Source organism: Trematomus bernacchii, unplaced genomic scaffold (genome assembly GCF_902827165.1).
Source record: "Trematomus bernacchii unplaced genomic scaffold, fTreBer1.1, whole genome shotgun sequence".
Classification (NCBI taxonomy): domain Eukaryota; kingdom Metazoa; phylum Chordata; class Actinopteri; order Perciformes; family Nototheniidae; genus Trematomus; species Trematomus bernacchii.
The window spans coordinates 5,976,409-5,999,342 of NW_022987821.1; the positions used below are offsets into that span (position 1 = coordinate 5,976,409).

Below are 22,934 nucleotides of genomic sequence, written 5' to 3' on the forward strand. Positions count from 1 at the left end.
ATAGAGAAAGTTTTGTTTTCAATCTACTCAAAACACAAATGCAGTTTACCTCAGCCAATGTTTTGTCTTCTGTAACACTGGGGCCCCCAGCTTCCCAAGGGCCACACAGGGTCTTCATGATCTAAGTTACAGCATGAAACCGGACAAAGCCAGTCCAGGAGAACAGGAAGTCTGTTATAGCCATTATATAGAGACCAACCCTATTCCATCCTAATGTGCCTGCATGGTCTTTTTTATATATATACATATTATATATATATATACCTTGTGCCTTTTTATTTGTCATATTTATCTATGGATCACACTTTTTTGTAAAGAACTTGCCTTACTTTTTTCTGTCTTTATATTTTTGTGCCTGATCAATGTTTATCAAAACGGAGTGTGTGTTTTAGACAGTGTGTGAATGGATTGTTCAGAGTTTTATTTGAATATGTATCAGTAATAAAATGTTTTTATATTCAATACCCTACATGCCGTTAATATGTGATCACAATTGCACAGTAGTAGAAAACACAGTACCATAACATTTTGTTTAGATAAGGGTCTAACTTTTTAGAGTGGGCTTCACCTCCTCCTGCTGCAGCAAGACGAAGACGATGAGGAGGAAGAGGGAAGGGACCATTTACCGGTTTGTACATCATCTCCCCTCTCTGGCAATACTGCAGCTATAAGCAGATTAATCTCTTCTGTGGTGAAAACTGATCGAACATGCAAACACAATTATTCTGGAGGAGACAAATGTGATCAGATAAAACACACACACACACACACACACACACACACACACACACACACACACACACACACACACACACACACTCTAGATGTGTCCCCCGCACCCTTATGTGGCAATCCCCCCATGTGAATCACACCTGGCACACACAAACACACACAGAACAATTTGACACATGTCCCGCTCTTATGTGCCCACCCGCCCCACATGGATCACACCTGGCACACGCAATACATGTTCAGTGTCTATTCTTTATATATTTACTGCAGTTTTTCATGTATACCAGTAGTCTGATACAATATTCACAGTTTGAAAGGGTGTTAAATGAAATGTGGTGATGATTAATGGTTTTTGTGTTAATGTAATAGCAGTTAAAACAGGACCGGTCAAATTTGACCGCGAACACCAAAGTAAGGGGGGAGGGGACGAAGACAATAGGAGGGTTAAGTGCATTATGTAAAACAATAGAATCACATGACCTTACAAAATAAGAGACCAAGAAGTCTAGTGTCAAAATGTGTCCTCTTTTGGGTATCTTATTTACTATTTACAATAAAGAAGTGATCAATGAAAAAGTCCAAATATGGGCTTTCCAAAGTATCTTGTTCTATGTTGCTGTCAACATGTCAATGTTAAAATAAAATAAAACACGTAGTTTATATTGTAAAAAATAAACCTTGGAGCAATATTTGTATATATTTTCTATACACACAAGTTCCTTTTAATCTACATTCACGGTTTACTTTACTTTACATTATAATCTATCTGTTAAATAGAAATTAAATGTACAATATTTGTAAAATGTACAATATGTGCCTCTTTAATGAAGGGGAGTGGTACCATACATGCGAAATACATCAAAAAATACACTTAAGTACACACCCTGGGTATATTTACTGGGTACTTTTCATCACGGATCAAGACCTGATGTTTACTGTAATCACAAATATTACTTTTTACAATGTTGTGTGATGGTTATCAACTCATATATGTTCACATACTCTATGGAGCATCATGCATAAACTTGTATTGAGGGCTGATCCACAATCAGTAATTTAATTCATGTTTCTACAACTCATAGGATCCATACAAATAAATTAGAAAGTTAAAATATCTAATAAAGAATTTGTGAAAATTCTGAATAAATGGTCTGCACTAGGTGTCGCTGTGTCCCTTTAGTTTGTGTGCCAGAGACATTTGGTGCCCCAGAAGAACTCCGTGCAGATAATTGGATAGGCGGGTCTGTTTGGCTAAGGATAACAGGTAAGGGTACACCGTTAATATTAGCAACATGCTAATAGCTAATTATCTGCAACACAATACATTCCCAATAAAACATGAACAACAAAACCCTCACTATCAGTTAATGAAGCACTAAAAGTTTATCGTATCATGTGAAACCAGCTTAGCTCGGTAGGAATGCTAATTAATGTACACAAACATTACTAAGGACTCGATGCAAGACTCCATTATAAATCCTGAAAATTAAGTGTTTTCATATTGACAAAAGCAAGCTACTCACCTCTTGTTTGATATTTTTAATCAACACAGTCAGGCTGACAATTCGGCGTGTAAGCAGTTGACCAATTATAATTCAACAATAAAGAAATGTGAGTACTAAACTCCATACAGATGCATAGTTGATACTCGACCAGCTAGATATAACTGTTTTTATTCAGAATGAGGTTGAATAACATTGCGACTTAGTGTGCTTCTAGCGTTCATAAAAGTAATTGTGTAAGCTGGGATAAGGTCATAAATTAATTATTTGATCTTTAAACGACTTCCAATGAAACCCAGAACATCCACGCTATAATTAGCCTGTTTGCTGTAACAGTGTTTGGGGGTCAAATATCAAACTTGAATGCTATTCATGCTCAATTTATACTAAAAAAGGATGCATCATGAATGCCAAACCACTTGCATTCAGATACATGTGTCAACCATTGTATCTGCATTCATAATACAAATACTGTATTTTGGAATTGCATGTGTTTTGTGCTTTGAAACCTTTGTATGAAGATTCAAAGTTTGTGCTAGACAAATATTTGTAGTTGTGAAATTGAAAGTGAGTGCTGTACACACAGAAACTCCCAGTATCTAATGACTCTATTTCCATGTGCTCTGGGTGACATCCCCTAGGCCACTTCTGTGTTACTTGGCCGTAGAAGTGTCACATTGTGTTGCATGTGGAACTAGTCTTTATTTAGCTTGGCATATCACCACGTCACAAGATCTCTGTCCATATGACCCAGGGTGCGCTGCTCTATTGTCAAAGAAGTGAAAGGAGCCACTGTCAACAGAGCTGGTAATTGAAAGTGGAATTAGATAAAGTTGCTATGTTGTACAAGTCATCAGATGTGTGTGAGAGAGTCTGCTTTTTAATTGACTGAAACCAGCCATTACTACTATAGATATGATCTGTTAAATCAAATGCTAACAGAATCGTTTTTCATCACTAGAAGTCTTGATCCACTACTTGCGAGATTCATTCATGGGAGAGGGGATGTCGGTCCCAGACGATTTGGAGCAGACGCTGGAGGTGCTGTCGACAATCAGTGGTGAGCATATCATCTAGTCTATCACCCTGAGGGGCTAAAATGTGCTTCAATGTGAATCAATGAAAGATATTATGCCGTGTTTTTGCATGTTGGACATTTGGCAAATGGGTATCTGACCCCAGGTGTCTTCAAGGATGTTGTGTTTATTTGTTTATAGTGTCGTGGACAGTCCCAATTGATTAACTGTCAGAAAAAACAGTAAATGGGGCAGCTTTAGCCAACATTGCTATTTCCAAATGATAATAGACACCTTTAAAATCACAATACATCAACAGCATTAGTTATAAAAAAATGTTTCACCAGACAAGTAGTACTTTAACCCAGTGTGAAAATGTACTTAACCTAGGGTTAGGGATACAAAAAAAATGATATTTTAGTGTCTTTTAATAAATATAATCATATATCTTGAGGTTTTGATACGCAATTATGTTGTTCAAATTGATAATATTGAGCAAAAGCTTAGGCAATGCCATTTAAATAATGCATTTTGCAATACCACTGAGAGATTATCGAACCACAAATATCAACATTTATAGCATTCAGCTTTAATGCTCAAATCCTGCGTGCCTTGTCATAATCTTATTTGTCTATATTTGTGTGCATGAAGACAAAAAAGTCATTGCATATTTGGAATATTTCCTCAGGAACACACATAGAGGGAATCTCTCCAGATTTGGGACAAACATCCACTTGGACATAAGGATGAATTTATTAGATTTTAGTGGACAAAGGTCAATGTCACTGTGTAACCCCACAACACAATAATACCAGGAAAAAACCATTATGATAATTGTAGTTAATGAAATATGAAATGATCGAGTAAGACAGTTTGGCAGAACATCTGTAGATGACCGGCAAACATACTCAATCAAATGATGGTCTGAGGCAGAAAACTATGACTATATTAGGTTTCCAAGACATGGGAAATATTTGGGAAAACTTAATTTAGCGAGCATCATGCAGCATTCATTTGAATTAACATTTCTTATCCCTGAATCAGTCTTGAAATGGTTATAAATCTTGATCTAAGTTAGGTTTCAAGTTGGGTTTTGTGCAAGCCATTTGCAAAAACAAAACATAGATGTCAACTTCTATGTAAATGTAAGACAACAACCAATCCATTATTCATCTGTTCAAATTAATACTTCATCCTATATCAGGAAAAAGTCAGATAATATTAAGTCGGATAGATTGATCAGTTTTTGATATTGTCAGGATTTTCCATTTATTGCCGTTGTTGGAAAGACAGAAACAGAGTAGCTGTATGGATTGATTTTAATAGTATCAGATGATATAACCAGTATGAACTCTTATAAAATCAGAACAACAGTGCAGTTTGAGAATAGTCTGTATGGAAAACAAGCCAGCATGATTGAGTTAGCTGGCAGTGTGATTAGTTTTGAAGGAGGGCAAAGGTTTTGATCTCTGCCTCTTCGTCATGATTAACTAATCAATCGAATGAATGCCACATAATGAGGAGTGCATGACCATCTTCGCTCGCCGCCGTTTGAAGTTTAAATCAGGAATGTTTTCTGCGATTGTGTGCTGATAAATTAGGTGAAATAAAGATAATGTGATATACGGATGGCACCAGTTTTACTGTTCTCCCCATTGCCAGTAATGCCTACAAAAAGCTGAAACCTTATGTCAGAAGCTCCTATTGTCCGAGGTGCTGCATATTACATGAGTCGTGTCGGAGCAGCTTTAAAATCAGCTGTGGTCTAGAGAGAACAATCAGTTAGGTAACAAACGTACAGCAACACAATATTCATATTCAAGGCAATAAAGATCTTTATACTTGCAAGTATGACGTCTCCTCCAAAAGAGCACGTCCTGTTCCGAGTGAAACAGGCTCTCTTTATAAGAGGACATCACAAAGCAGATGTATATGATACTAACAACATTCTGGGAGGCCAGCTGATACCCCCTCTGACACTGAATGCAAAAACATCACACCCTACAAGACAAATGGGATATACAGATACCCCTCAGACACAGTATGCAAAAACCTCACCCCCTAAACACGTCTGTTGATCACACATACATCTAAGGTTCACTCACAAGAGATGACCTAATCAGAAGGTTAGCAATGTTAACACATTTGATCGCACAATTTCCTTAACAGTCGTAAACAGGACTATTAGGTTATCGTCAATTTTGTTGACATTGACAACCCTTGGCATAATGTCTTATTGAGTTAAAGAAGAAATAAAAAACAGGAAGAAGGTGTTTTTTGTTCATCATTTTGGAGGCTGCAGTTTGCTGTGGAATTGTATTGCATTAAATCATGCTGATATAAATAAGGTGGATACAATCTTATAAACTATCTTAGTCTAATTCAGGAGCTTTTTAAAGCTTGTATTGCTCTTTAACTGTCAATGTCAAACTGGCAACAGACTGAGAATGAATAGCGGCCATCAGACCTGATATTTGATTCAAATTCAGCTGTTTGTAATATAATCATTCATAGTGATAGAGGCCTTGTGTTGATAAGAAACCAATCACTAGTTCACTCATTAGCATAGAGGGAGTTGTTTGTCTGTTGTTGGGAAGATTATGAGATAGGGAACTCTTCCTTAAAGGAGGGAACTTTGGGATTTAAGCCTTTTCAGACCATTTACATGTACCAAAAACTATATAACTCACTACAGGAAGGGACTAGCCGCTCACGCCTACATTTGTGCTTACTTTTGTACCCTGGTGAGCCCAAATATCACACGCATATTTGCCAAGCTAGTATAATTAGCTGTAGGGGGGTTTATGTCATCCCTCCACCCTCTCTTCCTGTGATAAACACAGAGCTGAACATGAAGCGAGATAAACAATCACACATTCAGAAGGGCAACACAGCGGCTAAACCGAGGAGGAGTGTGGAATAAGCTAATGGCATGCAACTTTTAGAGATATGACCATGTCTCTTTTTGAGTTAATTCAAGTGAGCCAGGAGCTGATGAGCGGACTGCTTCACAATGTGTTCGTGTCTCTCAGTCTGTTGACCCGACACACACACAGCAGGAGCTGCAGATCTACAGGTCAGTGGTAGTGTGGGATGGTTGCGACGATTCAGGTTTTATTTTGTGGATTTTAATGTCAAAAGAGCGTTCTCTTTTTCAAATCAATGTGACAGGATGACAGGATTTCCTATCGGCACGGGGAGATTCCCCCTGCCGTGTTTCCCCCTCATCCTTCAAACATAATGGAAGAACTGCACTTATTAGTTTCCTCGTTGATGCTACAGCTGTTTGCGGTAGTTATGGTGGATTTTCCATGTTCTTTTTGTCTCATTGTTGTTTGCAGTTTGCAAAATAAGTTGCTCTTGACTATAGGAGGAAAATATTGAGCATACCAAATAAATACCAGTACTTTCTGTATATTAAAAAACCCCAATATACCTTGTGGAGTTGTTGAAAGACACTAGTTCCTGCCTGGTTTCTGGTCTTTGTGCTAGGATTATATTGAAATTGTCAATATTCTGAACGTCCCAACATGTTTCTTTCTGTTGAAGCTTAGCTGTCACTTTAAAAGTTGTCTGGAGTGTTGCACTGTGACCTCTGTAACTGATTACCTGCTATAGCCTTTGTGAGTAGCTAGTTGATAACCTACATTACATCTCAATACAGCAGCAGAAATGTCTGTTAGCGTGGTTAATGGACGGACAAAGAAACTGATTAGAAAGACAGACTGGTGTTTGAGTTAATCATGTCTGAAACTCTCTGCTGTGTCTGTCAACCTGCAGAAAGGAAGCGGAAACATAAATCCACGCAGACCAGCAGACGAGGTGAGGAGCAGGAACATTTCCACTGGTTTCACTTTGCAAAGGTCATATTATAGTCGTAGTTTAGGTCAAGTTTAGTCGGTTTTTCTGTGAGCAACGTGGTACAGCCTAATCAATATTTGTCCACATGAACTTTCTCACTAGGTCAGAGGAGTAATCTAGGTTTGTAGACATTACCTGGGAGGATGATTTTGTGTTGGAGCTTTTCTGTTCAAACACTGTAATCCCTTCAGGCTTCACCACATCTGACTTCATGTGTACTGCTAATGATACTGGCAGCCGAATAAACGTCATGTTTGTTGTTTGGGTGTAGTTAGTTTCACCATTTTGTGTCACTTATGGTTCCCAATCAAAAAAGATACAGCCAAATTGCCACATTTGAGGCTTCAAAACTGTGCTCCGCAAACAAATGAGCAATTACACAGTGACTAAGTCCACTCTTATATAGGGTCAATGAGTAATGCTTTAAAAATACGGCAGGTCCCGGCTGGACTATGAAGTGTTTCCACGTCAGTTATTTGTCTTAAATCGTAGTAGTATTTGGAAAGGATCTTCTAAAACCTCTTAAGCCCAAGCTGACACCACTGTTTAAGGAAAGAGTATTTTAAAGACTGAACACTACATGCAATTGATTGATAGGATTACTTTTTGTGTGCATGTGTGTGGTCAAGATATGGACAGGTGATTTAATTTCTATACCAGTAAATATGATAGTGGCATGCCCAGTTTTCCACAGAAGCAGGGAGGGGCACATGGGAGAGGAGTGGTGTGATCACTCTCTTTGAAAGGTGTGTGCAAAAGAAACAGGGAGGGAGGGTTTGTAAAAAGAATTGAGAGCAGGACGTGGTACTCTTCTCTCTCTACCTGCTGTGAGGGAGGAAGAGGGAACACACGGGATGAAGGAGTTGACGGGAAGACGGGAATATGGAGCGGAGAGGTTTGTCCGCATCTCGCTGGAGGAGATGGAGAGCTACTACAGATGCACCCAGTGCTGCCAGCAGCTGCATAGTGAGTTTATACACAGATGTGGTTCAAACTGTAGTGTGTGAGGTGTGTCCGTGCATGGAGAGTCTCATGTTCATGGGGAAGGAAGTTCTCAGTATAAAAAATGAAACTGCTTTTTTCTCTTAGCTGGGTCTTTTTAGCCACGTGATGATCACAGGTCTTGGATGTAGTTTCCAGTTTTGACCCTTGGTCTTCTATGACCCTCAACTCTTATGAAAAAGTCTTCAGTGACTACTTGCTGCAAGCAACCATAGCAACCCTTAAAACATGTAGAAAAGCAACGGTCCCTGCTGTCATGAGTTTCTTTTTCTAATGAAGAGAAAGCTTTCATGACAAAGAAGTCATTCTTGTTTTATTGGAAGTAAAAATGACTAGTGGCGTTCACTGGTCTTACAAAGTCTGCAGGGTGACGACAGTACATATAAACTGATTGTGGCTAAACAGCATTTGGTCTTCAAGGCATTTTCACACGCTTTTATATCCTATCTCCTATTTCTACATCGTAGCCCCTGCACATATTTACAACAGAAGATAATCAAATCCAAAAATAGCGCAAAAAAAAACGGTTCCTTCTGTTAAATGTCTCCTCTTCCTCATCACAGGAGCTCAAAGTAAACGTGGGAAAAGAAAGATTATAAGAGTTTATTACTACATCCTTATTTACTCAAGGCGGTTCAATAAAGGTTGGCATAATTATGCTACAGCCTGCGTGTTATCATGCATGAGGAGTGTGCAGTGTGTGCTCGATGATTTTTCAGATCTTACTGCCTGTCAGCGACGGTTCAGAACTATTCTGGTCTGCTTCCTGTGGTCTGTATTTAGAGAAGACGTGTGTATTTTTAGAAAGAGCTATTGTAGATATGCTTTGTCACTGGGACAGGTGCTTCAATCTGGCACTTGATGTTTCCCTCCTTGCTGTTGCTTCATCAACTCTACTTACAGCTTGTTTTATGGTATTTAATGGTTTGTAGATTTCTCTTTGAGGCTCTCACTTTTTAAATCTCATGTTTTTTTTAACGGTCAGCTGCTCTTACTTCCTCTGGTGTTTTCCTGCAGCATGATCCATCCTGATAGTCTTCCCCCTATTTGTCAAAACTTCCTCTTTCCTCAGTATTCTCGTGAGTTTGCTTTCGTTTTCATGATTTTCGCGTCTTTCGCATGAAATCATTCATCATTCATCACCTGCTGACCTTTTTAAATAGAAAGGTTCAAGGTTCTTTATTGTCAAACTGACATAGCTACAGAGTAATTATGTTGTTGAAAATCTTATGTCACAGGCTTCTCCAACAATGCAACATAATAACATACAGATAGCAAGAGCAATACAAAAAGAAAAATAGTTATAAAATAAAGTGAGCATGTGGAAGAGTGCAGTACGAGTCTATATACAAGTTATTGGAATTAGATATTAGATACATATTACTGAGTAGCAGATGAATGTTTTTGAAGTTGTTTCAGCAGTTCAATTGTTTAACAGTCTCACTGCCCGCGGGAAGCAACTGTCTCCGAATCTTCCGAAAATCCCCGGTCATGATCAGTCGTTCCTGATGTTAGTGCCCCTGACCCCTCCTCTTCTTCAGGTTTATTGTCTTCATCCTGATCAGGGATTTATTGGAGGGATGTGAGCCACAAGCGCCATAGACACACATTTATGAGCTGTTTTATTGCACGTCTGATCAGAGGAGTATTGAATTTATATTATACTTGAACATGTGGGATTAATGACAGGTTTCATAAGAGAGTTTTCATAGTTTTCCTGCTCTTATGGTTCTCCCCAATATCCTGCTTTATCCCATAGACCAGTTTTTCTTTAGTTTCATTAGCCAGTAAATTGCGGACTATTGAGTTGTCAAACTGTCCACTTGTTCACACCTTCAGTTGTCTTCCTTCGTTTCCTCTGCTGCTTGTTTCGGACTGTGAGTCACTTCTCAATTGCTGACTTCCTGTTTACGCTCCAGCTGGCCAATAGTGTTTGATCCTGCGGAGGAAGGAGTCGATAGTGTTTCATTTTAGCCAACACAGACGTGGGGGGGGGGGGGGGAAAGTCTCAAATAAATAATTCAGCTGGGAGTTATTCTAGCTGCAGTCTGCAACACATCCTTAATACACACACACACACAGGTCCCCTTTACATCCCGTATACACACACTGAAGTCTGCTCTGCATCCCATGTAAACACACACGGATCTCAACAAATATTTTTAACTTGAGGTTGATCTTATAGTCGCAAGTGTCATATTAACTGACGCACTTACACACACCTAATGTCCCTCCTGTCCTAAAAATTACGTAAATCAATTTGAATTAGACCTGCTTAAGATTAGGTCATATTAAAGTGTGTGTGTGTGTGTGTGTGTGTGTGTGTGTGTGTGTGTGTGTGTGTGTGTGTGTGTGTGTGTGTGTGTGTGTGTGTGTGTGTGTGTGTGTGTGTGTGTGTGGTGTGTGTGTGTGTGTGTGTGTGTGTGTGTGTGTGTGTGTGTGTGTGTGTGTGTTGTGTGTGTGTGTGTGTGTGTGTGTGTGTGTGTAGTGTGTGTGTGTGTGTGTGTTGTGGGTGTGTGTGTGTGTGTGTGTGTGTGTGTGTGTGTAGGTGTGTGTGTGTGTGTGTGTGTGTGTGTGTGTGTGTGTGTGTGTGTGTGTGTGTGTGTGTGTGTGTGTTGTGTCGTGTGTGTGTGTGTGTGTGTGTGTGTGTGTGTGTGTGTGTGTACTGTAAATCGTCCACACGTACAGAGATAGGAAATGAACCATTATAAACCCTCGGCCATTTCCTGTCCCATAGCCAGCGTGCTCTCTCTATCATCTAAATCTGACAGTAGGTAAACACACACACACACAGTCAGTCTTTCACGGACTTTCATTGTTCCTTTCAGATCTTTTTAAATCCTGTTGAATCCCTTCATTAATCGATAATCTTATCTCAGACTAGACGGAGAGATGCCTCTTTAATCTAACTCTTAATCTCACATATGCATTGTTTTTCATCTCCTCTTCCCGTCTAATCCCAGTTCTACGGTTCACGGTGAAAGCAGGAACCACAAATGTCAATATTTGTGAATAAAACAGTGATAACAACAGTTAATTGAGAGATGATAATTGACATGAAACCGACAAAGGTTAGGGTGGAGAATGAGCGAAAGATAGTGTTTGCTTTCCTCAGGGGGGCAGCATTTAATGAATTAAGTCCTGACGGGTTTATTCACATATCAGTCAGTCCAAATTCTCACTGTGTCTGTGTGTGGCACACTGGGTCCCCCTGCTGTCTTCACTGGCATTGTGTGTGTGTGTGTTTTGTGCCCGTGAGAGGGTGTGAGAAAAGCAGAGAGAAAGAGGCCAGCCTCCCCTCTGGCACTGACATGGGTCTCATTTGAATTGTGAGCAGCACACACACACTTAATCTTTTCTTTACATTAGGCTAATTAGATTTTCTTTTCTTGGAGCGTTTAAATGTTGGGATATCTGACATTTGAAATATGAATGTTCCCTTCCACTAATGTACATAACTCTTGTTGAAGTATACTTTATTACTATCTATTCGCTTGTTTTAGTGCACTTATAAGATACCACAAAAATACAAAAACATCAGCAAGAAAAATGTAAACACACAGATCAGTATCAGCCAAAGATATAATTTGGACCCTATTTACATACTGCCTAAAATACATTTAACGTCTAATTTCTCGACTTAATGTCATGGAACCTGGCTGGAAATGATCAAACATAGTTATTATTTTAATGAACTGTAATCATCTTTATGTGTGAGCAGTTATTGTCACTGCACAGGGCTGAAGTCTTTCAGTGTGACATGTGAAACTGGGGGCGGACCGTGTGGAACTCCTCCTCACTGGCTGGTACAGATGGGGAGGGGGGAGGTGTGTGTGTGTGTGTGTGTGTCAGAGTGTGTGTGTGTGTGTGGGCTGCGCTGATCACTGACAGCTCAGTAAGCGGCTGAAGTCCTCGGCTGTGGAGGAATGGACCGCCGCGATGTGCTCCGTGTGTGAATGTGTTTTAACAGTGTGTGTGTGTGTGTGTGTATCAGGGGGCATACATGCACCGGCTAAACAATGGCTGTAAACCGAGTTTCTCAACTCTGCCACGATATCACCCGGCTGTGGCTGCAACTGAAGATGATGACAGGTAGAGTGTGTGTGTGTGTGTAACTGCGTGTCTGAGGAATCTGTTATTAGTTGGTGCGTGTGAGTAAGGCAACTTGTTTTCTTGTGTGTGAATATCTTTTATATATAGAGAAAAGGAGAGATAAGACTATGAGAATCCTGCAGGTGCTTACCTGTGCGTGTTGTGTGTTAGTGGAAGCAAATGTGTTACGCAGTCACATAGCGGAGACTTGCCTTACTTTTTAAGACAAAATGCAAGTCCCTTTTTGTTAAAAATTACATTTTAGGTTGAAGGATTGGTGCAAGTTTAAGTAAGGGTAATTTTGGAAGAGACTTCTATACAAAAATACTTGGAGCCGCAAACAACCTGAAGTTGTCGCCACTGTATGGAACAAATGGGATGTTAAACCAGTGTATAAATGGTTGTATGAATGAGCTTTATGAATGAACATGACCTGACTTTGTTCTCCACATTGATTTCATCTCATTGCCCAAAGATGTTCCTCCCGCCGAAGCCATTACTATCCATCAGACGCTTACATAACCCGATGTAAAGTGACCCTCGGGCTGACTGTGTGTTGAGCTGTGTGTTAACGTCTCAGTACAGTACACAGCAGAGCACGCTGACAGCATGTTAATCACATTGGTCCCATTAACGCACTGTGTTTCCTCCTGTCAGTGAGGACAAAACCCTTTTGAGAGTTTGAATGTCAACATCTCCTCCCCCCCAATGTCCACTCTGAGCTGTGTGTGTGTGCGTTGTGTGGCATTTATTCAGTTTCAGAGTTTTGTTTAATCTGATGCGCAATAACGGCAAACCTCTGAACCATGGAGTTTATGATCAAATCTTGTCATGCTTTCTTTGGCCCTCTGCAGGATTGTTCAGGTGTGTGTGTGTTGCTATGCAGAAAGAGTGTTTGCTCTACTGGCAGATGGACTTAGGTCATCTGTGCATTCTGCTTAAAAAACCAGAAACACACACAGTTAGTACCAGAGTATCAACCTGTCCGATCTTCTCTGCTTTTTTGCCAAATCAAGATTAGAAGTTGACGAGGGTCAGTTAAGCTCCCATAATGCAATCCGGGATGTGGATCTACCAGTGTGTGTGTGTGTGTGTGTGTGTGTCTCAGAAGGAAAGGGATGCACTTATCCTTCTTTAAAGAAAACTAAATGCACCTTTCATTCAATGTAATGTGCCCTCAAGAGTCTGTTTACAGTAAACAACAGCAAAACAAAACAAGAGAACATAATCAATAAACTCAAAGCAGAAGACGATTGGATTAAGTAGACGGGATGAATCTTTAATGATCCCTGATAGGATGATGGCAACAAGACACAACAAATCAAACATATTGATTGTTTTAGAAGCAGCAACATATTTATCAGAGCACTATGTCGTCCCAGTGACTTCTTCAAATGATGTGAGCTGATATTCATTTCCTTTAAGTGTCCCGCTTTCTAAATTTAGGAGATTTGTTAGAGACTTAGGGGAAACATTTATGCAGCAGAGGCTAATGTATCATAACTGTTAGTCAAAACTTCCCATAAGCATTTTATTATTTATAAGACATGTCTAGTGAATCGAACTTACTATAAATTCGCCCCAGCAATCAAAATGAATGCATTGTGCATTACGTACCTATTCCTAGATCATAAAGATGCACACATGGTGATTGTGGATGCGTATCAGCAGAAGGGGTCTCGGATCATCTCTGCTTTCTACCAGGCTTTGGGGGGAAACAGGGGGAATCGACTATATGGAGGGAATTCTGCTGGAAGAACCTGACTCGCTTTTTCACAACACCCAAAATAAAGAGCAGGCAACTTGGTGTACAGCAACAGTGTTGGAGGTTGTGTGGGAACATGGAGGCTGACCACTCGCACATGTTCTGGAACTGTACAAAGATAAGGTCATATTGGGAGAAGGTTAATGCAGTTGTCAAAATTATTATGGGGTATGGAATCCCAAATACCTGCCCGGTGATGCATCTTGGGAACATTAAGGATGTTGTGATGGGAGGCGATCTATATTTGACGAAGGTTTTACTTGCAGCGAGTAAGAAAGCTATAACTAGGAGTTGGCTTAATGTGAACGCTCCGACTCGGGAGCAGTGGCTGGAAATTGTTCGAGATCTTTTTGTCATGGAAAAGTTGACATATGTTTTAAGAATGCATTCAATAGGAAATGGGAAAAGTGGAATATTTACATGGTTGACACCAATGAGTAAGTGAATGACTAATTCAATCCTGCACAGTATGTGTGAATATTGAAGGTCTTCAGACAACTAGTATTTAAAAAAAAGATGCACACATACCTTATACCTTCGTTGAAATGAAGTGAAATGGCTCTCTTCAAAGCTGTATATCATACCCCTAAGGCAGTGTATCTTCTTTTCATATTGCCCTACATGTCTACTTTTGAGAGAGGGATCACTTTCTGCTGACCTTTTCATTATGACCTACTCAACTTCAGCACAGATACAGTTTAATATGAACCGATTAGGATCACATTTCTGCAAGCTAAGATCAGAGTGCTGCGGGAAAAAGCTCCCATCAACTTTTTGCCAATCCTACTTTCGCCAAAACATCCTAAAGTGAATCCAGCACACTTGGTGACCTTTTAAGACTTTTATAGAAGATAAGTCTTCCAGTACATGATGTCATTGTGTAAAAAAAGTAGTGTCAGGTTCTTCCTAGGGCAAGTATAAACACAGACCTCCTGGATTCTTCCTGGCTCTTCTTCTCTGTGCGTATGTCATTTTCCCTTTTCTTCCCCCTCTCTGTCTTCCTCAGTTTTCATGTTGACTTTGTTCTGAGCAGTGTAATGACTGGTATGGCCAGAGGCAGCTAAAAAAAGGCTGTTGTTTTGTTACTCTAATGGTAGAGAGTAGGGAGGAGGACCTGAAAGCCACAGGATTACCAGGACATGCTTTGCAGTTTAGTGAGTTGCACCACAGAGGCTTCAACACTGTGATTCAGACATTCCCATGGCACTACATCTGGTGTAGAGATTGAAGCAGGTGGAGGTGCACTTTGGCACACATTGAGACATTTTGGCTGCTATCTAACTTCTCTGTGCAGAAAGGCTGGGTGCACATGTTGACAACCAGTGGAAAATCTATATGTAACATGTTTAATAGTGAGCTTTGTAGCGGTTTTGTTCAACTGAAAAAGCCCAATTAATAAAATCTCAACTAATTGTTTGCTTGAGCGTTAGATGGGAACTCGGCGGTTGCGTGTGTGTGTGTGTGTTATGACGGCAGCACAGACTGCAGACAGGGGACAGTAGTGTGTTGTTTTGCTGAGATGATGATGCCACCATCTATTCAGTCAAATCAGGGCTCGCTGCCAGTGACCGTGTCAGGACTGAAGCCATTGTTCGGGATTTATAACCGTCTTCTTGGCCTCACCAAGACACACATGTAGGATGAAGCAAAACTTTAAACATGATGCTGTATTTTTGTGCATTTCTTCATTAGAACAACAGTCACAAGAAGGAAGATACATTCAGATGCGTCATAATCCATGTGGTATTGGACATAATCCTGATATTGCCTTTGTGTAAGAGATATTAGTTCCCTTTATTGCATGTCTATTTACTCTGAACTGGCTATATAAAGATGTTTAGTCATATTGCTTAGCTTCTTATCTTTTAAAGAAGACCTCACACATGAATATAAGCCTCAAGTTATTCCTGATTTATTTTGGGTATGTTCTTTTCTGGTGTTTTTTGTCCTAGGGCTTAAAAGGTTAAGTGGAAATAAAATAGAAGTGATTCTGGAATATCCTCAGTGGGTTTCCCCTGGTTGCCTGTGACAGCTGAACAACCCAAACAGTCAGGATTGAACTCACGTGAGCGTCGGTAATATTTTATTGTTCGTCTGGCTGCCGCTTTTTGACCCAGTTGTTGTTTGGCATGGTGTGTGTGTGTGTGTGTGTGTCAGATACCCCACAGCAGCGACAGATGGGGATTTGGTTAACCCTGCCTATAATGCCAGATAATAAAGCTCAGATTCCCTCACACAAGCGTGCACACACACACACACACACACACACACACGTAAACACACAGCTGCAGAGCGGCTGGCAAATCCTGGCTTCTCCATATGCAAATACACACAATGCAGCTGACCATCTCTCTGCTGGCATTTGATACCAGCTTGTAACCACGCTGCCACACACACACACACACACACACACACACACACACACACACACACACACCCTCACACACACACAAACGTAACCCCATGCCTTCAAGTCTACATACCAAAGTCAGTCCTTTACATTTGGTGCATACCGGAGCAGCAGATGGAGTTTGCAGAGTCTCCAAAGTGCTGGACGTCTGTCTTATTAGCGTCTTGATGCACAATTTACTCCGATATGATGCTCATGTTGTAGCCTGGAATATGAGGATGCAGGTTTATTTTGAGATATTAGTCATTTCCCTCAGCACCTGCATTGTGTGTCTGTTTCTGCGTCTGTGTGGTTGTTTCTGTGTGTTCCTCTGTGTCTGACCATGTCATGCTTGTTTTTGTTTGCACAGCCCTCAGCCAGGGTCCTGTGTGTGTGTGTTGTGTGTGTGTGTGTGAGCATCAGACAGCCCTCCAGCTTCCTGTGGCTTTGAACTTTGACCAGCACAGCAGCACTAGCAGCCGTTAACCAGTGGAGAAACAGCTGGCTGCCATCTTTGAACTGACAGTGTGTGTTTAGCGATGAGGACCTGTAGGAACATGACTGCAGAACAAAGGAAAAGGCGGAGGTGTGGCGAGCCGGACGCTGATAGACCACGCTTTGTGTGTGTGTAATGGACTGTACCTTCATGAGACTTAATTGGGCTGCTGCCTCTTTTTCACCTCTGACTAGTAGTGACCTTTACAAAGTGTGATTCACAAATTGAGTTTCTACAAATAACATTGTAAAGGAGTGTTGGCGCTAATCAAATCCAAACACATGCACACAGTGTGCATTTATTTTTAACTGTGTAGGGATGGGATGCTATATTGGGCTATTTTCTGGATGTCTGTGCTGTTTGACTGCCCGTTCATTCTTCAACAAATCAACGTTGATAGCAATTCCTGAAACATTGGGAATAAGGAAAGACAAGACAGTAAAGTTTGAGAGTAAAGTGTGGTACTGCTGTTGACCCAGAGCACACACACCCACAGTATCAACTCGCAGCAGGCCAACACATTAAATATGTAGGCATGTGTAAAGAAACCCTGTCCTCTGTTTCATCGTATTCAGACGAGAGCACCTCTACGCTCTTTTTTTTCCGACTGCCTCATTCCACCTCTTCCCCTCCTCCTCTTCTCCACTATCTCACTCACACACACGCACACGCGCACACACACACAGGCCGGAGACACTCAAGAACTGGTTTAATTCTTTACTTGTTGAGTTTTCTCCCACTTATATCCTAAAAATACAAGTTATAGCAATCTGTTATATTACTTCAAAACCGCAGATATAGCGACTCTAATAATGTAGTATTTGAATATGGAGCTTTAATGGACAGATAGGTGGGTTATGTATCCGTTTGCCCCTCAGTTAAGCCCCTGAAAAAAAAGGATGAATGAAATAGTGAGGGGGTGTTTGGGGGAAGGGTATAAGGAGGCGGGGGGACATTCTTTCTAGGCCCCCCATAATCACTATTTGTGTTTGGCTGCATTGCCCCACTTCCAGTGTGTGTATATGTGTGTGTGTGTGTGTGTGTGTGTGTGTGTGTGTGGTGGGTAAAGGGGTTCACTTGCAGCCCGGCCGCTATACTTTAATTTCATTCATCCGATGGGGACAAAGCAGGGAGTTTTGGGAGTTTCAGTGAAAAGCAGCCTGACGCCTGAATGTCTGATAAATGTGAGCACCATTCACCCCCAATCACATGAAGGGTTGCTTCAACTTGAGAACAAACCTGCTTTTTCAATAATTTATATATATATATATATATATATATATATATATATATACATTTCATTTAAAAACCCTAGATTTGATTTATTGGAAATATATAATAAAGGCAAGAGACAGGCTGAGACGGGACTACTTTTTTGTGTAATATTAAAAGAGACTAATTTAATGGAGTTTTATTTATCATAGAAATTGCCTTAATTGCTGACAAAATATGTTTTATCAATTTTATAATAAGTATACAAAATGCTGAGAATGTCTCTTGCATTAGGGGATAGCAAAAACAAGATAACTCGTATACATTTAAAGGGATTTCCCCATGTTTTTAACTCTAAAACCCCCAAAAGGTTGGGTTAAATTGACCTCAACTATAAGTAAATGATGTCATAAAAAAGAAGAATGTTTACATTTCAGTTGGTCTTAAATGACATTCTAAGTGGCATTAATAAAGTCTTAACTTGCTTAACCTGTAGGGACCCTGAGGAGTATAAAGAGCTGTAAAGGTGGTGAAGCGTCTAATTAGCTAATCTCATTCAGCTGTGTGTTCCCACCTGCAATTAACGGTAGCCATGGTGATGGTACTTGCTGGGTCAGACAGTAAATTAAACAGATAGGATTTTACATATCGAGGGCTAGTAAAACCAGATATATCTTAATAATTTATTGTATATTATATATTATACTATTGTGTTAATTGTGTCTTTGCACTATACTCTATCAGTCAGAGAGCGCTGGCTGTTTTCCAGACGTTTAACCCGAGCTTTCTGCCCGACACACTGACAGCTGGCCCGACGACACGCTGCAACACACACCGCTGACATATGACAACACTTGCTCACAAACTTCTCAAAAGCAATTTTAAACTGTGTCTATTGGGTTTTTATAGAGGTATTCACATTTTTCAAAGCACATCCTCCCTTTCTTGTCTTTTTCCTTTGTTGTTTTTGCTAATGGCGGAGTTTGGGGTTAATTAGAAGCTGGTGGACTCTGTTTGAAGACTTGTGGTCTGTTAGAGTCGAATGAAGTGTACCTGCCATGTTAAATACCTGTCTAAACTGCATCCTGCTTAAAAACGGTCCTCTTTTAGACTCTTTTCAGTCTGTTCTCTTTTTGCCTGATGATTTAGTTCCTTCTCTAAATCCCTGACTCATGTCCTTATTTCCTTCCTTACTTCCTTATTGTCCCCATCTTCCTCTTTTCTTCCTCTCCTTTAAGAGATGATAGAGATGTGTGTTTTCTATCTGTGTTATATTTTGTCCAGGGTGTTCCTGTAAGACGCTGTCCCTGTTTATCATCTTAAAGGTCCCATGTCATGGCCATTTCTACTGATCATATTTCCATTGTTGAGGTCTACTAGAATAGATTTACATTGTTCAATGTTCCAAACTCACATTGGTTTCTCATACAGCATCTCTGTATAGTATGTGTATTCACTCTCTGTCCTAAACGGCTTGTTGGAGCTCCTGCCCCCCCCCTCCCTGTGAGCCCAGTGGCCGTCTGCGAGACAGCGAAACCCAGCTCGAAACCAGCCCGAGCACAAACACACACCCGCAGCCTGGCTGGGAGTGTGTGTGTGTGCTCACCGAGCTGCAGCTGAGAAAAGATTGTGTGTGTTTGTGAGGAAGTCCGCGGATTGGTCCATTTGGACTTAACGTAACGGCTCCGTGGACGTAACGTAACGTCACTATACCCAAGAAGAAAACAATGGAAAAAGAGAAATCCCCAACGAGGCGTTCTGGGGCAGCATAGACAGGTCTTTTCTGTGTTAGAGTTTTACTCCCTACAGGGTGTACTTTGAGGGTTTGTGACTCTGCAGACCGTTTACATGCAGAAGAAGCTTCATAACACACAAGGGGACGGGTCATAACCAGAAAAGCATGACATGGGACCTTTAATATAATCCCCTAAAATCAGGAGTAATTCCTGGTGCTTTACTGGCTTTATATCTGTGTGTGTGTGTGTGTGTACAATAGAGTAGATTCCAGCCTGCCCACAGCTACATGTATTAACTGTGTAATGGTAACCAGCTGCACTCTCACACACGCTGCTTTACGGACGACACATGGGACCTTTACAGTGTGAGTCACTGTCTAGCCATTGTTGTGCTGACACACTGCATGTAGCATTACTGAGGATCTAAGCTCTTAATCTGTCAGGTTTCTTCATCAAATGGAGCTGAAAACAGTGTCCTCAGAGTACCCTTTTTAACACATATTTATTGGGGGATGCTATGAAAACAGCCTGAGCATACATCATCCTGCACAGTGAAGCCAAAGTGAAATAACAGTAAGAAAACACAGTTATGAGACCAGGGGGATTTTAAATATTTAGGTATAAAAGGTCTGTCGATTAGTCTTTTCTTAATGTTTTTTTTCACAACAATTACAGCCATATCCTGTGAAACGGTGCAGTTGTCGTAGGCTCTCCTTTTTTATTAATTTATTTATTTATTTGTTATAAATATGAACAGTTTGCTCGGTTTGCACTTAGATGATAATTAATGCCTCTCACTGCCAGTTCAACCATACTGCTTTGAAACCTTGCCACAATACCCTCACACCACTCAGTGCCAGCCTTTGTCTATATGCCCAAACACACACACACACACACACACACACACACACAGACTTCACAGTGAGGCTCCTTTACACACGCTAACATGACAGTTTTATTCACACGATTGTACACAATTCTTGTCCTTGTGTTTGACATCCAAATGGCTAGAGGAGGGGGTTTATTTTTCTTTATCCGTATATTTTTATGTCTGCACATGTCTCAGAGGGTAAATGAGATTACTATAATCCATCATGGCCAGAGAGAGGAGCAAATCCAATCCCAGTTTACATCGCTTTCTCCTCTCTTTAAATTCTTATTCATTCATGACCATCTTTCCGGATTTCCTCCCCTTCCTTTTCTTGTTTCCAGCAGATGAGACCATACAGATATAAGAAAAAACAACAAATGAATTAGTCCTGGAATGAATATAGTCTCAGATTTTCATATCCAGCAACTACACTGTAGCTATTTGGCATTTGTATGACAATAACGTTTTTAAATTGGATCTTAGACGGGTATTTCTGTGTAACAACAAGGCTGGGAATGGTTATCAAGCCAGTGATTGCTACATAGTTGGACAACACATTTATATTATCACATTTATATTATATACACTTGATTGAATTTTCTATGATAAAAAAGGTCAGCTGTTGGCTGTACGGAACATAATAGTCACACTGGATGATTACACATCAGCCACAACACATTACCCACAGCCTGGTTTTAAACTGCAATGGTTAGCCAAGCGCAATATTATTATCCGTAAACTTTACAGAGTGGTAATAACGATGAGTTTTATGTGTGGGGACATTAGCATCTAATAAACATATCTTCTGCTCTCTGTCTTTTTCTCCAGATGACATCCTGCAGACTCAGGATGGCACTCTGTGTGCGGCAGAAATCGGCTCTGAACTCCAGAAACAGTTTGCCATCCTACCAGGTGGGTTTCATTTCTGTCCCTCCTGACTTTTATGCATATGTAGGGGCATTACAGGAACTAAATACAGTTTACATATGATCTGTTGTTCTCGTGTAATTGTACAGTAGGGCTAAGGGCTTGCAAGAGATTCTCAAATAATCCAATTCAGTGACAGCTTTCTTTCTACTAGTGCAATTAGACCCAGGATTTTGAATGAGCTTATTACATTTAATTAAACAAAACAATGTTTTACTGTTGAGTTATTATGTTAGTGTAAAAGTGAAGTAGAGTTCAGGATGAACTAGTAACCCCAGCAAGGTCTTTTTCCAAATAGGCAGCATGGATTAGATTAGATTAGAGAATTGGGTTGTCGGTGCAAAAACACACTCGAGTAAACTGAAGTGGGTTTTATTTAAGGATAGATAACATTAGGGTTATTAACATAATGCAAGAGTTGGACTAAGGGAATACATTACGAGGAGGAGGTTTTGTTTTTCTTGCATTTTGTTCAATAACATGGGAAGATACTATACTCAAGCACTCTTTATTGTTGACCCTTATGCCAGGCCCCAATACGATTTTAAAATATTTCATTTTCAAAGTATTTTCAACGCCTTGTTTGCATGCTGCTGTGACTATAGCTTGAATCCAAGTGAGTGTGTGTCTTTGCAAATTTAACACAGATTTGTCATCCAGATTCCAGAAATAGCTCAACTTAAGCTCAGTGTGCAGACTTTAAAGTGGCATAATTTAAAAGATTATTATTATTTCTTAACCTGTTTCTATGTGGCTTGCATTTCATTGCGAAAGATGTGTCACTTCTCACGCAGCACCTTCATTTCCTAGTCAACACAATTTCAAAGTTTAGTTTTTGTTCGGATTATTTCCTTCAAGTTTAATTGCTTTATTTGTACTTTTGTCATCACACACATGCTGTAAAAAGAAAACGACCATGCAACCTAAAGTTCTCATGAACACTTTTAATATAAATCTTCCCACAAGCAACTGATCACATAGAAAAGCGTATGCACACACACAGAAACATACACTTAGGGCCCTGTGTTGGGTTACCATGACGAAAATGCCTGGCGAGTGACGGCATGTGAATAATTCATCACCACAATGATCTGCTTTGCAACTTGACCCACCAACGATTGAGAAGGCCTCTATAATGTGTGTGTGAGGCCCTTTTGATTTGATTATTTTGTCTTTGTATGGTCATAAGTGGTTTTTAACAAGTTCCAGGACACCTATTTGGGATTTTACAGACGTTAAAATCCATGAAAACAAAACAATTCAGAGAGACCATGTTTCTAAACTGATGATACAGCTACGAAAAAGGGCAATAAATGCAATATTTTTCACTTGT

General features: G+C 40.2%; 1 protein-coding gene across 7 annotated transcripts in view; it reads left to right on the plus strand.

The window, feature by feature from the left end:
- The first annotated feature begins 2,956 nt into the window (after nt 1-2,956).
- LOC117499178 (guanine nucleotide exchange factor DBS-like) overlaps nt 2,957-22,934 on the plus strand; it is a 37,529-nt gene continuing 17,551 nt past the window's right edge. For 2 of the 7 annotated variants that reach the window (XR_004557674.1, XM_034151529.1), the window contains exons 1-3: nt 6,061-6,326; nt 7,031-7,072; nt 21,503-21,586. Coding sequence is in view for 4 of the 7 variants with exons in the window: in XM_034151529.1 (XP_034007420.1) it covers nt 6,200-6,326; nt 7,031-7,072; nt 21,503-21,586 (253 nt within the window). In the remaining 3 variants the exon portion in view is untranslated. Of the gene's footprint in view, nt 3,042-3,195; nt 3,295-6,060; nt 6,327-7,030; nt 7,073-7,926; nt 8,078-21,502; nt 21,587-22,934 lie in introns of those variants that run through there. The other 5 variants (XM_034151527.1, XR_004557675.1, XM_034151528.1 and 2 more) reach the window with 5 other exon arrangements.